Source organism: Lissotriton helveticus, chromosome 11 (assembly GCF_964261635.1).
Source record: "Lissotriton helveticus chromosome 11, aLisHel1.1, whole genome shotgun sequence".
Classification (NCBI taxonomy): Eukaryota; Metazoa; Chordata; class Amphibia; order Caudata; family Salamandridae; genus Lissotriton; species Lissotriton helveticus.
The window spans coordinates 881,795,492-881,813,192 of record NC_136072.1 but is presented as its reverse complement, the minus strand read 5'-3'; the positions used below and the strand labels follow the sequence as shown (position 1 = coordinate 881,813,192).

The following is a 17,701-nucleotide window of genomic DNA, read 5'->3' as shown; positions in this document are numbered from 1 at the left end:
CTTGACTGATCCGTGGCCAGGGTTGGTTTTCACACCATTCTAGGTAAATATATAGATAGGGCTGAAACTCTATACTGCACCTTTCTATTTTCTGTCTTTGCTTCAATAAAGACATACCTTGCACATGTTATATTTTTCATGCTTTCCGCAGTCTGCCATATGAAAACCTATTGCATTTTATTTTCATAGTATGTTCCTATGTTACCCTACCTTTTAGAGCACATTATTCATGTTGTCTATGAATTATAAATGTGGTTTATAATTTCCTCTTGAACTCTGATTTTAGGTAACGTTATTAGAGTCATAGCGTGTTCCATTTTACCCTTTATAGTTTGGTTAAGGATTCCAAAGTTCCCATTTATATTCATGTAATATGTCCAAATAGTATAATTTAGTACGTGCATAAAACCTGCCCAATTAATAGATGTCCATTCTAGAATTCAAAATTTCTCTTCTTAGCATGTTCCCTGTTTCACTGTTTCTAGAAACCTAAATGATTACCCTTACATTTTTCTTGTATGGTCATGTGCTTTTTGTTATCTTGATTATTGATTGCCTTTTAACTGTAAGCCAAATACTCGCAGATACTGATTACTAGATAAAATCCTTTAAAACTTCTTAGTTGTCCATGGTCATTTTATGAAAGCCAAAGGTATTTAAAGTTGGGTTTGTATTTTGCCTGCCTTTCTTCACAGCTAGCTCCCTGATCCATTGTGGTCATAGGTACCCGTAACGGTGGATGGTAAGTCGGGTACACTAGAATACAACAGGAAGGAATTAGGGTGCTGATGGTAGATTGTGAGGTCGCCTGATTAATGTATATGGTGAATTGAAATTTATGGGCCCGAAAACTATATGGTGAAATTATTGGTCAGGTGACCCCCGATCTCTATCAGTATTTCTGGTAGCAGAGAGGATGGTTAGGGACTAGTTAAAGTTAGGTAGGACTAGATAAGTTAGATGCTGCTAAGTAACAAACCTTGTTGCTGCTAAGAGGGTAGGCAGTTCGGGTGAATTGATCGCTCACTTGAAATGTTTGCTTTGAAAAATTATGAAATGTTTTAAAATTGTAATTCTTATTATTATACTGTTATATGTATTTATCCATTCATTAGTAAAACGTCTTAAGTGTTGTTGGGAATCCCCGGGGAATTGAATAGTGAGTGGTGAAGAGAATCCACTTGCTTTGAGGTCACTTACTCCAGGAAGGTTAGTGTAGGTTAGGTAGAACTGGAAGCACTAACTAGGGTTTTTTCTGAATATATGTTTGAATAAATGTTAGCAACGAGGTTCATTGGCAAAATTCCTATTGTGGCATAACCTAGTGAGGGTCACACCGGAAAAGTAGCAGGTTCATCGGAGCTTGGGTGAAAAGCAAAGGGGCTCGCTGGTGAAACTTTAGACTTGAATATATCCCGGAAAGGTGGATGAGTCTAGGGAAGTAGCAGGTTCTTCAATGCTTGTGTGAAGGGTAGGCAGAATAGATCTACCCGTAGCGTGTGAAAAGTAAATGGAAGTAGTTTACTTGCAGTGAAACAAATCTTTCCTGTCTAGACACTTGAGTACAGTGGCAAATGTGTATTCGTTGTAAAATAACCAAGCACTAGCACTTTAGAAAGAAATAAAGTTTCCGTTACCTTGTAAAGGAGGGAGTCAGTCGCGAAGCTGCTCTGACGTCACTCCGTGCCGCGCTGGGATTGGTAGACGCAGCGGGTGTGTAGCGGAGCTGGAATTGTAAAGGAGGGGTGAGTGCCGAAGCGTGAGAACCTGTCTCGCGAAAGGCCGCGCACCCATTGGTCGAAATTATTTGAATTTGTGCATTTCATTGGTCGCACGAAAATAAGAGACGCCCTAGGATTGGGAGCGACTTGTAAACAAAGCCGCTCGCACAAATCATATGTGGCATTCGTACAGACCGCATACTAGACCTCATCCACGGCATATGGGATTTGAGAACGATCAGTGGAAAGGTGTTAAAAACGACATTATGTATGGAAATAAAAGAAAAGTGTCCCTTGTAAAGAAAGTAAAGAATTACTTCAAAAAGGACAAACAGATTAGAACCAGAGAAGGTGTTGTCATTCCGCCACCAAATACTCCCGCATCTTTCATGCTGTTTGACAAAGGGTACCATACCTGCGTATGGTTGGAAAATTGGGTAGAGTACACCAAGGATGACGGAGTATTGGCCTTTCCGTTAGACGGTACATTTAATGGCAGAATTCTATTTAATTTGAGAACCCGAATGAATGATTTACATCCCAGACCTAGATTAACGCAGTACGAAGCACTAGAGGAATGGGAAATCGAAGCTTTTGAAAGGGATAAGCCGCGAATGGATAAAGGGTTAACTAAATTTTATCCAAAACTGAAACAAGAGACCCGTGACAAAAAGATGAAACAGTGGAGACAGAATATGATTGTAGAAGGACTGTTTCCAATGATGCCAGCGTGTGGTCCTCCTGGGGGGGAAAAGAAGACAGAAAAGTGTAAACATTGGGTGCCTATTGGAGAGTCGGATGATGAATTGTTAGATGACCTGTTTTTAAGAAGTCCACCTCCTTATAATGAAGGACACCGACCTTCTAGTGAAGGGGATAATTCTCGAAGACCTCAGCCCCAGGAAGAGGCCAGATCTGCCAGTGTGGGAGGGGGTTGCTTCATGCCTCCCTATACCGAGAGTTTAGGTCCGGTAGATGCCAGGGATATTTATCCAAGAATGCCAGCTAGTGGGGACGCAAGATACTCCCGGGAAAGAGACTTTTGCCCTAGATCTCCCTATGAAGGTGAGGCAAGACCATCCGGTTCAGGAATGCCGTTCCTAAACCCTCCATATGAGGAAGAACCCAGATCCCTAGGTACAGGTACTTTGCACCCTAGACCTAGTTATGGTGAAAGACCCAGAGAGACACCTCCCCCTGCCCCGAGTTGTGCTCCGACTTTAACCCCACAAGTATTACATGACAATTCCGTTGAAAGGATATTGGAGGACAGAGAACGAGAAACACTAGCTAAGCAGAGAGCTGAAATAGTTCAGAGGATTTCTCAGTTAAATGCAAGTCCTGAGTCTTTAACCATTCCGGTTACTATTGGACCAGTGGTTCCCTTGTATGGGGACCGACAAGGAAGTCCAAGAACTCCAGTTATTACCCCAATTGTAGCCCAACCGAGATCAGAGCCTTTAATTGTAGACGACTTAACGAGTGAATGTGAGTCTGAAGTGTCGCAAATGGATCTGCCCTTTAGGGAACCAGGAAAGAGGATGCAGAAAAGACATAATCCTTTTAATGTGAGGGAGATTCAAATGGAATCAACTTCGGGTACTAAGAGTGTCACGGTAGTAACTCCTGAAGAAATTGAGAGATGGAGTTGAGAATTAGAAAAACAAACTCTGCAGTCAAAACCTCTAGATCTCTACAAACTGAGAGTAGAAATAGAAGAACTTATGGCAGGAAATGTAGGATTAGATCGATTAACTACCTACACAGAAGAAGAGCTGTTGTTTATCTGCAAGAGCCTTACTCGAAATGCCAGGGTACTCCATGAAAAACTAACTGACACTGCAGCTAGTATGGGAATTGATATCTCAAAATCAAAGCCTTTGCAAAAGCCGTACAGAGCAGATTTTTCAGACAAAGATCTGGAAAACCTGAACATATCAGGGAAGAAGGCACAGGTCAAGGAGTTATTGACAGTATTACAAAAATGGGGAGATGTGGACAGATGGAAAGCCAGGTGGGCCAAGAAGAAAGATGAGGCTAGATCTAAACAAGTGACTCCTCAGTTCGTTCTAAAAGAAGCTGATAAACCAGAGCAGTTATGTCCTATGCGTGAAGTGCCAGGTGGAAAATACGTACATGTTCCATGGTCCAGACAGGATATTGTGTCTTTTACAAATGATTTCCCAAAATTACGAGAGAAGCCTGTGGACTTGTACAGGCAGGTGGAAAGGTTTGTAAAGGTACAAAAATGCCTGTGGAAAGATTCGGATGGGTTCTTTGATATCGTAGTTCCGGTAGACTTATGGACCGAGTGTAAAATAGCCATAGCATGGCCTAGTGAGGAATACCCGAGGGACTCTGGAACAGGGGAACCCTCCAAAGAAGTGATGAGAAAATATGATCAAGTAATTCAACATTTGAAGCTAAAAGTGCCCGCAAAGGAAACTGATTGGACAAAAATAGATAGAACCACGCAGGAAAGGGACGAGACTGTGCACTCCTTTTATGAAAGACTGTTACAGGTGTTTAAAACGTACAGCGGTATAGATAATATCGAGATGAAGGACATGACCCACTTCATTTACAAGATTGTGAACGGTTTAAGACCCGAAATTTGTCAGTGGATCAAAGATAACAAAATCTGTTGGCAGTCCAAGAAAAAAGACGAGGTCCTACGGTGTGCAAAATACTGTGAGGACGAGATGGCAGATAAGAAAAAGGCCCTCAAGGAAAAAGTGATGTGGGCACAGGTAAAGCTCGCAGAACAACAGGAAAAGAAATTCAGTAAATTGAGTAAAAGTACCCAAAATCAAGGCCCTGGGGGTGGGGGAAAGCCAAAAGTAAAAATGAGCAGAGAAGAAGCTAAAAAGAAATTCCCCTGCCACCAGTGCGGGGAAATTGGACATTGGTGAGACGAGTGTCCGTATTTACAGCATGATAATACCCAAACCCCTGATTTAATTCCACAGACTAAGAATGAAAGACCAAGAAAGACCCAGCAGCAGGTAAAAACAATCCAAGTGCCCCGAGCACCAAAACCTAATTTTAAGGGAAAATCACCACAGGGTGACAACATAGAAATCTGGGGAGGTAATGAGAACAGAAATGCAGCAACTTCGCAGTATTTATTAAATGACACTTTTCTCTGTGACGACGAGTACTGACGGGGCCTGAGAGGGGAGGACAAGGAGTGTGTACTTGGCGCCTCCTTGCCGGTAGACCAGTCAGGGCCATACATTGAAGGAAAGGTTGATGGAAATGATGTCACCTTTCTGTTGGACACTGGTGCTACCCGTTCTACTGTGAGAACAGCGGACGTTCCAAACCTACCCCTCTCGGGAGAAGCAATCCAGGTAGTAGGTGTATCTAATCAATTGATTAGTACCCCAGTTACTGAGCCCATGGAGATTTCAATAGGGAACTTTAAAGAAATGCATAGATTTGTCGTTTGTGACACCAGTCCAGTAAACTTACTGGGACGTGATTTGTTGTGCAAAATGAACTGTACTGTCTTTTGCACACCAAAAGGCGTTGAAATTCAGACCCCAGACGAAGATGGCATCTATAAATTAATGTTAATCAGACCTGACTCAGAGATTAAACGACTGACTGTACAAGACTTACCCGAAGAACTTCAAAAGACAGTGAAATCAGAAGTATGGGACTTTACTGGAAAGGATGTAGGATTAATGGCAAATGTAGATCCCATAAAAATAGCCATGAAAGAAAATGCAGTTTACCCTAATACCAAGCCTTACAGAATGAGTGCTGAAGTGAGAGCAGGAGTTGCCATTGAAATACAGAAATTGCTAGAAGCAAACATCATACAAGAGGTGATGAGCAGCCCATGTAATTCTCCCATAATTGGAATCAAGAAACCTAGTGGCAAGTACAGAGTAGTGCAGGACCTGAGAAAGGTAAACAAGATCGTTGTTCCTTGCTGTCCTATTGTCCAGAACCCCGCAGTGATCCTGTATCAGATTCCTTGGGATGCTGAGTGGTTCACTGTGATTGACCTATGTCATGCATTCTTTTCGATCCCATTGCATCCAGATAGCAAATTTCTTTTCTCATTTGCTTTCAACAGTCACGTGTACGTTTGGAATAGGGTCCCCCAAGGGTACACAGAAAGCCCCTCTATCTTTAATCAGATCCTGAAAAAATGCCTTGAATCCCTAGTCTTACCTGGAAAGTCTGTTTTGGTACAATATATAGATGACCTTTTGGTGGCGTCTAAAAGTCATAGGGATTGTGTGATTGACACCATTGCCTTGCTGAATCACCTAGGTGAAAAGGGACATAAAGTGGCCCCTGAGAAATTGCAGTTCTGTTCCAAATCAGTGAAATATCTGGGACACCAGATAGAAAAAGGCATCAGAAAAGTCACTTCAGAGAGAGTCAGTATAATTCAAAAGATGCAGTTACCCCGTACTCAGAAAGAGATCAGAATGTTTCTTGGGGTTGTAGGATACTGCAGGCAATGGATTGTGGGATTCGCAGTCCTAGCAAAGCCCTTGATAAACATGACCAAAAAGGGAGCGAAGGACCCAGTTGAATGGGATGATGAAAGCCTAACAGCATTCACTAAATTACGAGACTGCCTGTGTACAGCTCCTGCTTTAGGAATGCCTGACTATTCTAAGGAGTTTGCCCTGTTCTGTGACACACGAGACAATTGTGCATTGTCAGTCTTAACCCAGGAGCATGGGTTGATTAGACGCCCAGTGGCATATTTTTCTGCCACTTTGGATCCAGTGGCTGCTGGATTACCTGGATGTCTGAAAGCAGTGGCTGCCACTTGCACAAGCTAAGAGCAGAGTGAATCCATTGTAATGGGACATCCTGTAACTGTATATGTTCCACATGCAGTTGTAATTTTACTGACCCGAACCAAGACTCAGTATCTCACCCCTAGTCGGCTGACTAAATACGAGAGGATTCTCGTGGGTGCTGCAAATGTAGTTATTACTCGGTGTAATATACTGAACCCAGCCACCCTACTCCCTGACTCAATGGTTGTAGAAGACCAAGGAGCAAACGAGCATGACTGCATTGACCTGACAGAATTCAGTACCAAACCCCGCCCAGACATTAAAGAAACACCTTTGCCTGTACATGATGAGCAATGGTTTGTGGATGGCTCATGTATGAGACACGAACTTGTAGGCCTAAGCGCTGCTTATGCTGTAGTCTCTTTAATCAGCATTAAAGAAGCATCATGTTTATTTGGAGTAAAGTCTGCACAAGTAGCCGAATTGATAGCATTGTTAAGAGCTTGCAAATTGGGAAAAGACAAAAAGATAACAGTCTATACTGACAGTCAGTACTGTTATGGGGTTGTGCATGACTTTGGCCAATTATGGCTACAAAGAGAATTCCTGACTTCATCAGGTACTCCCATCCGAAATGGAGGGGTTGTACAAAATTTACTAGAAGCAATCCAATTACCAAAAGAATTGGCAGTAGTCAAATGTGTTGCCCATAAAAGAGGCCTTGACGCTGTATCTTTGGGAAATGATTTTGCTGATCGAGTGGCAAAACAATGTGCTATGGATCGCATGTCAATAAATATCAGACTGGGAGGGACTGGAAACAGCTGCCAACTTATGATGTTTGAAGAAGTACCTACCTGGGATGAAGTGAGAGAATGGCAGCATGCTGTGCCTTGGGAAGAGAAAGAGAAGTGGAAGGAACTTGGTTGTCGACCAAGGAGTGAGGATGGTGTCATTGTGGGCCCAAAGGGTATGCCTGTGTTACCTAGATACCTGCTCTCCTCTATGGCAAGATTAATACATGGAAGTTCACACACTGCTAGGGATGCCATGGTTCTGGTGTTTCAACAGACCTGGTTTAATCCGAAGTTCAGGAAGGTAGCAGAATCACTCTGCCAGAGGTGCTTAATATGCCAACAGTTCAACGCTGGTAAAAGAACGGTAGTTGAACTGGGGAAAATTGGAAGGTCAGGGGGTCCCTTTGTAAGAATTCAGATTGACTTCATCACCATGCCTCGTTGTGAGGGAAAAAGATATGTCCTTTTCATTGTCTGCCTGTTTTCAAAATGGGTGGAGGCTTACCCTGCCCCACAGAATGATGCCATAACTGTAGCCAAACTGTTACTGAAAGAATTGATACCTAGGTTCGGGGTTCCAGTCATGATTGAATCAGATAGAGGCGGACATTTTCAGAATGAGATACTGGCTCAGCTCTGTAAAGCATTTGGAATTACACAGAAGCTGCACTGTGCACATCGTCCAGAGGCTTCTGGAGTAGTCGAGCAAATAAATGGCACTATAAAATCGAGATTAGCAAAAATATGTGATTCTACTGGCATGAATTGGATTACTGCCTTGCCTCTTGTTCTGATGGGACTCAGAAGTATTCCAGATCGGAAAACAGGCCTGAGCCCCCATGAAATCCTGATGGGAAGAGTGATGAGACAAGCATGGGTACCAGGATACAAACTGTTAAGCATTACTGATGATTTGGTACTTGAATACTGCAAGCAACTGGGTGACCAAGTGCGTTCTATCTCTCGCCAGATTGGGGAAGACGCCGTCGCCAACCCGACAACTCCAGTTCACAAATTGGTTCCTGGTGACTGGGTTAGAATCAAGAAGCATACTCGTTCGAGTTGCCTTGAACCAAGGTGGGGAGAAAAACGCCAGATAATACTGGTGACCACGACAGCAGTGAAGTGTGTAGGCGTTCCCAAGTGGATCCATGCCAGCCATACACAGAAAGTAGTTCCAGACGAGGAACCTGGAGCTGAAGGTTGTCCAGCTGAGGGGTCTGCAGACGCCGGTCCTGAAGTAGCTGATGACGAACAACCGAGCACCAGCCAAGATGATTGGATACCCATAATCGACTTAACTGAAGACCCAATAAGAACAAGAGAGCGAACACACGAAGATAGAGAGTGGAATAGAGAGGAAGAGATAGGCACAGGCGAAGACCCTCAGATCATTGAGATTCACATCAAATCTGAGGACGAAGAGGGAGGTCAGACAGGGACAGAACAATTGATCGATACTCCTCCACTGACTCCTGAAATTAAAAAGGGACAGACTAGAACTAGTACAAAAGTTCGAGCAGAAGAAAATCAAGAGATCGAAGTGCTTGAACAGGATCAGATAGAATTAGAAGAACGTGTTCAGGACACAGAAACAGAGACATTCGAAAGCCAAAATAAAAACTCACCTGAACAAGGCCAGTTTAGTAACCAGGCAGAAGAAATAGATACAAGACCTGGGATTAGTCAGATAGGAAGGGAAGAGACAGAAACAGAAGTGCCACAAACAAACGAAAATAAAAGAGTATTAGAAGAAAGCCAAAATACAGTGCCAGCTAAAAGACTCAAGAAAAATACAAATATTGAACCAGGATTTATTAAGAAACTGAGACTGAGAATAAAAACAGTAGAAGAAAAACTTGCAGAAAGAAGGAAAAGTCCTCGAATTTCAGAACAAGCTGGAGAAAGCTCCAAAAGAAGGAGTGACCGAATAAAAAGACTGAACGAGAAATACCAAGATCCTGAATGGACATTTTTAATTTTGGAAGATTTTGAGGATCTTGCTTTAACTGACGAAAGTGACGGAGAACCGATTGCTGATCAGTCTACAGAAGAGGAAGACGAATTAACCTGAAGTTGCACAAAGTAAGCTAACTGTGCAAAGATACAGAGAGGGGTTGAGAAATCTTCTTCTGAACGAAAATGTCTGATTCAAACGTGAATAGAAGGCCTAGTCGCAGTTGTTGCAAAACATGCTGCAAAGTATGTATATGTAGTATAGCTATAGTGATTATAATTTGGATAGGACTAACAGTTTTCATTCCTTTTATGGTAAGCAAAAATACTAATATTGACCCTACTCAGACTTAGACCACTGACACTGAAGAACTGACAACACGAAGTGTAGAAAGACGTGAAAAAGCACTCAGACAAACAAAACGAGACTTAGAAGCATCAGATGAGGAAGGACTACATTATCATGGAGTTAGAAACCAGACACAGTTAAATGTTTTCGCTAATCTTTTAGTGCACTATGTAGAAACTATGGAAATAGAAGACTGCTATGTCTGCATGAAGCTACCTACTTCTGTAGCTGAAGGCGTGACTTATCATCACCTACCTCTGACCTATGGAATTTCCTGTAGCATTTTAGCAAGTTTATTTTACAAAAGAGGACCATTACAGTATTACTATTCTAATTCAGACGTAATATTTTCTGAACTTCCTATACGTGGAAATCTGAATCCTGTACATACTAAAAGTGACGTTACACGTTATATGGGAGAATACTTTCTGACTATAGGTACCATAGACTTAAATGAAGCACACAGAGACAATTTGACCTGTTCTTTACATGAACAAGAAAAAATATTTTTGAACATGGCAGAGAAAAGAAGGGAGAGTTTCCAAAGAAAAGCAAATGACAAGAGACAGAAAACTCCTAAATGGGCTGAAAATATGGAAGGCACCTCAAATGGTGGGAGTGGTCCTGCTCTGTTGCTGGATTTCGAAAGGAAAGGGAAACTCTGTCTTCATCGCGAGAAGACTAGTTATTATAATAACATTTTCATTGGTTCCAGTCAATGTGAACACAATTACAAGGTAATTGGAGGTTGGGGTTTCAAAAATGGGTCAGAACCTGTGTTTCCCGGAATTTATTATATATGTGGAAACAAGGCTTATTTCAAATTGCCGGATCACTGGTATGGAAGCTGCTACTTTGGCATTGTTTTCCCGAAAATATATCATGTGAAAGAAGTTGCTGGAAGCAATGAAAACACTAATGGCTTAGTGCGTAGTAGAAGAGAAAGCGTAGGTGAAATAATGGGTAGTATTTTTAGTGCACTGATACCTGGAGTGGGAGTGGTTCTGAAAAACACACAGAATTTGCAAATTATCCACAATAGTGGATGTGTTGTCTACTGACACAGCTCATGGATTCCTGCTGGTCAATACCGAAATGGTTGCGATCAGATCAATGGTTTTGCAGAACAGACTTGCTCTAGACACCTTATTAGCAAAAGAGGGCGGAGTCTGCCGGATGCTGAATGCGCAACATTGTTGCACTTACATACCGGATAAAAGTGTACAGATTCAAAAATATGTGAAAAACATTACTAATTTGGAAAAAGAACTCAAACCACTGTAGGTTGACAGTGCCTGGAAGAGACTTGTCGATGGTCTCTCCAATGTAGGTCATTGGTTTGCTAATTTAGGTAGAAGTTTATTGTTTAGGGTACTGATGCCAATTGGAGTTATAGGTCTCATCGTTTTCCTCATATTTGTCTGTTGCAAATGTCGCAAACACACAAAGAAGTACACGGTGGATAGAAGGGGTGTGAAACGGAGTGTGGATGAGCTTGAATTGGAAGAGATGAATAATCAGATTTACAAAAAGGTGAAAAATTCTAACCCTGATAAAGATGTGAAAGAGAAATTGAATCGCTTGTTGGAAGAGATTGAGATGCATAAGGTGTGAGAAAAGTTGGCATCTGGTTCCATTTTTTTTGTGATGATAGTAAATATCATCAAAGAGGGGATTGATAGAGCAAGAATTTGCATGTTACGCAACTTGCTTGAGTCATGAACCTCGAATCTGTCATAACCCGGTAACAAAACCGTATGTTGTACTAAAATTTCCTTTATTTTTACTATATTCATGTATCTTAGGGATGCTTGCCTATGTGTTTTACTAATATGATTAATTTATGTTTCTAAAAATGGCCGCCGTTTAGAATATTGCTTCTGCGCATGCGTTAGTCATACTCACGTGACGTGACGTAGTTGTGATTTGGAGGGAAAGGGTGCGCATGCGTAATAGCCACAAGATGGCTGCTGGTGTAACAACATGGTGAAGCTTGTGCAGATGCTCTCGTGTTATTGTGTATTGCACTAAACCATAACTGCATAGTATATTTTATAGTGATAAATCATAAGTACACAATCATGTTATGTAGTTTATTCATTTATTTCTATGTTTTAATTTGTTTTCGCTTACTTTTCATGTACCGTGATAAACGGGGGGTCCGAATGGGTCGTGAGCCATCTTGAAGGTCCCTTCTGCGCATGACCGCGCAGCCCAGGGAGCAATTGCCTTGAGCGGTGGAACTCAGCCAGCTGGCAGCCACAGACAAGATGCTCCTGAGAAAGCCACCTCTGACCCAGGAGGATGGAGAAATTGTGTTCCTAACTTGCTACATTGTAAATTCTCTATTGTATTCTGTGTTACTTGCCTGTGGGAAACCTAAACTGGCTAGGCGGTACCCTAGAATGTAAATCAGGCCTTAGAAAAGTCTGTTCTGATTGGTGTGTTAACCTAGCCTACTTTGGGACCAATCGAAATTGGGGATTCTGACACTTTGCAACATTGGGGGGTGGTACACTGACCCGAAAACAGTATATCTAGCCTAGGTTTAGCTATAGAATTTGTCCGACTTGTCTGAATAGCTGACCTGTCACTGACCCAACGCACTCAATAGGTGACTGAATACAGAGGTGCTGCGGAGCACTCTGTCTGAATTTGACCATAGACTTCTGAAGGTTTTACTAAACCTTAAGTGCTGGCGGAGCACTTTGCTGGGGAGTTCGCTAACCCAATCGGGGTTTTGACTGATAGCTGCAGAGAGGGTGGAGCGCAGGCGTTGCTTCCGAACTGCGGGTGCTGGTCGTGCCTTGGTGGTCCTGTCCTGATCCTTATCTGGGTTTCCTGTCCTGTCCTGGGGTGTCCATTCTGCACCTGCTCTCCCATTGATGACTGCTATTCCTTGGGGTATTTCCTGTCCTTGACTGATCCGTGGCAAGGGTTGGTTTTCACACCATTCTAGGTAAATATATAGATAGGGCTGAAACTCTATACTGCACCTTTCTATTTTCTGTCTTTGCTTCAATAAAGACATACCTTGCACATGTTATATTTTCCATGCTTTCCGCAGTCTGCCATATGAAAACCTATTGCATTTTATTTTCATAAATGATTACCCTTACATTTTTCTTGTATGGTCATGTGCTTTTTGTTATCTTGATTATTGATTGCCTTTTAACTGTAAGCCAAATACTCGCAGATACTGATTACTAGATAAAATCCTTTAAAACTTCTTAGTTGTCCGTGGTCATTTTATGAAAGCCAAAGGTATTTAAAGTTGGGTTTGTATTTTGCCTGCCTTTCTTCACAGCTAGCTCCCTGATCCATTGTGGTCATAGGTACCCGTAACAGTGGATGGTAAGTCGGGTACACTAGAATACAACAGGAAGGAATTAGGGTGCTGATGGTAGATTGTGAGGTCGCCTGATTAATGTATATGGTGAATTGAAATGTATGGGCCCGAAAACTATATGGTGAAATTATTGGTCAGGTGACCCCCGATCTCTATAGGCACCACAATGCTTTTCTTCGGCTGCCCTCCAGATGCGGGCTGGAAGTCCTGGTGGCCAGCGGTTATGTTTCCACCCTCTGCCGCTACCTCTGCGGCCAAGAATCTTGGAGTAAAGGTAGACAGCAGTCTTACTTTGAAGCCACAGATCCTCGGCCTTGTGGGAAAGTGCTTTGGTCTCCTAAAAATGCTAAGGAAGTGTTTGCCAATACTATCTCTCACACATAGAAGAACCACTTTCCAAGCTCTGATAGGCTCACGCCTGGATTATGCCTACGTGTTATACCATGGCCTCCCTGAATTCCTTTTATCGAGTTTGCAAATTGTGCAAAACTCTGCGGCGCGAGCCATCTTTGGTCTGCACCATAGATCCAGTGCAAGAGACCTTTTAAAAGCTCTTCACTGGCTTCCAGTTTGGGTTTTAAGGCACTTCATGGCACAGGTGCCAAATACATCAGGAAAAGATTGGACTTTTATCTGCCTTCGCGGTCGCTCAGGTCATCTTCTTTGGCCTTGGCTTCTGTCCCAGCAATTAGAAGAGCTCGTATTGGAGGCAGCTCCTTCAAACGCTTGGCGCCACAACTGTGGAATGCCTTGCCTCTGTCCTTGAGGAAGAATGCCAAAATCTTGGCCTTCAGGAAAGACCTCAAGTCGTGGCTTTTCGTATAGTAAGTTTGCCATCCTCTCCTGCTCCGCACCTCTTTGGGTTTGCAGCGCCGGGACACTCTTCTGAGTAGCTGAGTGCTATATAAAACTCATTTTAACATAACATAACATAACAAGATGCCCATATATTGCAACTCGACCAAGCAGAAAACAGTTGTAACAGGTAGACTGGAATTTTCGGGGGGTGGGAGGGGTGGAATTTGAGTGATGGAAAGATACCACTATGCATAGTGCACAGGCACCTTGCGTCCATGTGAGCGCGGGCTTGTAACACCTCATTATTTTTTATGTCGTTTGATAGATACCGATTTAAAAGCAGTGAATTAAAATGCACATTTGCAAGCACTGCCAGGCCACGCCCCCCACGTCATGAACATCATGGCCTCAACACGCTCTTCAGATATGAGTTTCGGAGGGTGCGCCTCGATATTAATTATCGCTGTGTAACACCGTGATCCGCGCTGACCTCTGGGCACATGCAGGAGAATGAGCGCTAGTGAAGAGGCACAAGAAAGTAGCCAGAGTGATATATGACTGCAGGGAGAGCGGGGCAACAGGAGAGTCTCCAGTTACAGACGGAGGCTACAGCATGAGAAACAGATGGCACACTGCAGTCAATTAAAAGAGGTGTAAGCAGAGCGGACTAAAACTGTAGTTAGCCCCGCTGATTTGGGACTACACAGAAGTTAGCAAATGATCAACAGCCAATAGAAAGGAAGATAACAACAGCAATACCACAAGTAAACCAATAGCAAGCAGAAAAGGAAATTACATGGAGTTTAAAACATTGAAAGCTCTCAATTATTCAGCACATTGAAGATTATCAACTATTCTAATCATTAAAGTGATCACTTCATTATAACGCAGCATGTGTAACATTTTAAGTCCTTATATAACTCCTCTTTAGTTTCAGAAAGACAAGACAAACAGTTTGTGGATACTCTAATGATCTAACCCATTAAACATTTTAATACCATAATACAGCCGTCACCATGTGGCTTGGATTGCAAAATCTGCATTCTGGCCTTGGTCCCATGCCTTTATGGAAGGTAATGACCTTAATGGTAACTCAGACGTTACATTGGAAGGAAATCTATCAGTATGGCGAGTACTTCAGTGAAACCAAACAGGAACAGTTGCAAACTTATGCAGGACAAAGCGAAAGACAATGCGCAGCGGGGCTTAACCACAAGCAGTTGTTTGGGCACAGGACAGATCTGGAGGCCGTGCACCACTTTTTTGCAAGGCAAATGGTTGTGCGCAGGAGGGGGGGTGAAATCAACTACATCATTAAACAAGCAGTGAGTGCATTGCCGCTGCAGCATCCTGTGATTCTGGGCAAGTCACTCATCTCTCGGTACCTAAAAAAGGGAGAAAAAAATCACAAGTGCTATAGAGAGAGCAACAGGCAGGGGAAGTGGGGGGGGGTAAAAAAGTCCATCAATCACATCTGGAACAGTGGACCGGTGCCGATTAACCTGAACCGATCTGTGCTCCTCCTTGACCCACAACATTTGGTTGGCCATGTAAAATAGAAATGATGTCAGCTGCCTATCCGTTTTTTACAGGTTTTTAGGTCTGGCTACCTACAGTTGCATTGTCTACAACCATCTCATGTCATTACAAAAGAAACATATAGAAACCACCCAAAAATTACAGAAATTATTATTTTAGGATGAGCTCTCTTAAGCTGGGTTGCTTATGTTTAGGTATTAGCCCACAGTATTTAATGCATGTATCCAATTTCTGCAGTTCTTTCTAACACAAATTGGTGATGGAGTACATATTTGGTTTTTTGCATTTGGTTTATTGTCATATTTGTAAATAGAACCATGTGGTTTGTTATTCTTGAGTGCATCAGTGTTTGGTTTTTCTAGCTTTATGCTGCAGTGGCAGATATTGACAGCAACTGTCAGTAGAGGTGTTCGAGATCAATGCAGGACATGCCTTTCTCACTGATCAAGCTGGCACCTCCTCTCAGGGCTACTTACTCAACAGCCCCTTCTATAAATCACATCACATATGAGTACACATGTATCATGGATGCAGTCCAGAGTGTCTCCTTTCAGGCCTGCAGCCTCTTCTGCCTTAAAAGCTGTCATCTCTGCTCCCAGAGCCTCCCATATTGTGTTACTCACCTTGCTCTCTGGCCACAATTCCAGCCTGGCCATACTCTGCCTCTTTAGATCCTTAGACAACACTATCTGTCTCACCAGGAAATTATGCAAAACTGGCATTTAAATATTCTTCACTGCTGACACATTTTTCTGTTATTGCAGCTATTGTTGTTCTTTCATATGCCAGCTATTAAAGGCCCGCTGCAGCGTTAAAGGCCCGAGCAGAAGGTGAGGGACTTTAACAAGGCAGCGGGCCCTGCTACGAAGGGCTATACAGCTTTTAGAACATTCTGCCACTAGAGGGCAGAATGTTCTAACAAATTAAACAAAGGTTTCAGGGAGCACGAGGGGATTGAAATCCCCTCAGGCTCCCTGAAGCCTTTATTCACAGCCACAAAGAAGCGTTGGAATGTTGGAGCTCCGGGCTTATACCAGCCATTATAAGCTCAGAGCTACTCCATTGTTTTCAATGGAGCTTCCAACATTCCAATGTTCTAATATAGCCTTTTAGCCCACCGTAGTATTAAAGGGACGAGCCGAAGGCAAGGGACTTTAACAAGGCAGCGGCACTTTAAAAGCCGGTATAGCCCTGCTAGGAAGGGCTATAAGGCTATTAGAACATTCTGCCACTAGAGGGCAGAGTGTTGTAACAGATAAAACAAAGCCTTCAGGGAGCGCGAGGGAATTGAAATCCCCTCCGGCTCCCTGAAGCCTTTGTTCACAGCCAGAGCTGCGGACAAAGAAACATTGGAATGTTGGAGCTCCGGGCTTATACTAGCCATTATAAGCCCAGAGCTACTCCATTGTTTTCAATGGAGCTTCCAACGTTCCAATGTTCTAATACCCATTAGTTGCAGAATCTGATCAGCAGAACCACAACACAATCTCATTACATAAGCCCATAGTCTGACGGAGTGTAGACCAGAGTGCAAGGATCCAGAAGAATCTCCCCTGTACATTTACAATGTAGTAATAAATGACTGAATCTGCATTTATCATCTTAACTCTTGTAAACGTATGTCACGATTGAAACAATATCAATAATGATTGAACTTGACTTTCTATAAACATCATGGTTAATGTGTGATAGCTGGACACATAGTTTTTTACCTGGAACGATTGCATCACGACGGATGTCATACAGCATTCCAAGGGCAAGGGGGCGCCCCAGAGTCAATCTCTCTATTGTTTTGTCAGACGCCATTCTTTCGCTCAGACAGCCCAATCTGAAATCAAAATCAAAAATGTTATATTTTCATATATTTCATTCTATGGAAGTGAGAATATTTCCCAGCATTTAAGATACGTAAAAGGCCAGTGTGACTGAGGCTGTGTTATTCACATACCAGAGAGGCCTCTCTGACATGTGACTCCTTGTATCCGATTAATATGGACCATTTCATGTAGGAGAATCTCAGGTGGGGATTTCCTATGCTCCATGCATTCTGTAGGGTAAACCTGTTCATATATCAGACATGAGAAAGAAACGGTAGGTGTAACCAAGCTTTTCCATGAAGAGGCTGGTTACTAGTGCCCTTTTGAATTGTTGGAGATATTCTCTCAGATACTATTGGGGTTAATAAAGTTCACTAGGACATGGGCTCGAAAAGGTGCAAAAGAGCCCCTTTAAAATTATCCTTATTAGATTAGACCAGAATCAGATTGGGTGTACTTGGTAATTCCTCTGAAGGAGAATGGCAGATTCTGTACTGCCTGAAGTCTGGAACAATTTGTATGATGGGGATTGGACAACACATCATTTCTTTGGTTTCAAGGTAAGGAGAAAGACACACCATGCAATGATTAACATCATCTTTA

At 42.6% G+C, this 17,701-nt stretch overlaps 1 protein-coding gene across 2 annotated transcripts in view; it reads right to left on the bottom strand.

The window, feature by feature from the left end:
- LOC144792203 (stonustoxin subunit beta-like) overlaps positions 1-17,106 on the bottom strand; it is a 132,446-nt gene extending 115,340 nt beyond the window's left edge. For both annotated transcript variants that reach the window (XM_078667103.1, XM_078667104.1), the window contains exon 1: positions 16,994-17,106. In XM_078667103.1, coding sequence (XP_078523229.1) covers positions 16,994-17,087 — 94 coding nt within the window. In that variant the 5' untranslated portion in view covers positions 17,088-17,106. The remainder of the gene's footprint in view (positions 1-16,993) is intronic.
- Between the last annotated feature and the right edge of the window lie 595 nt (positions 17,107-17,701).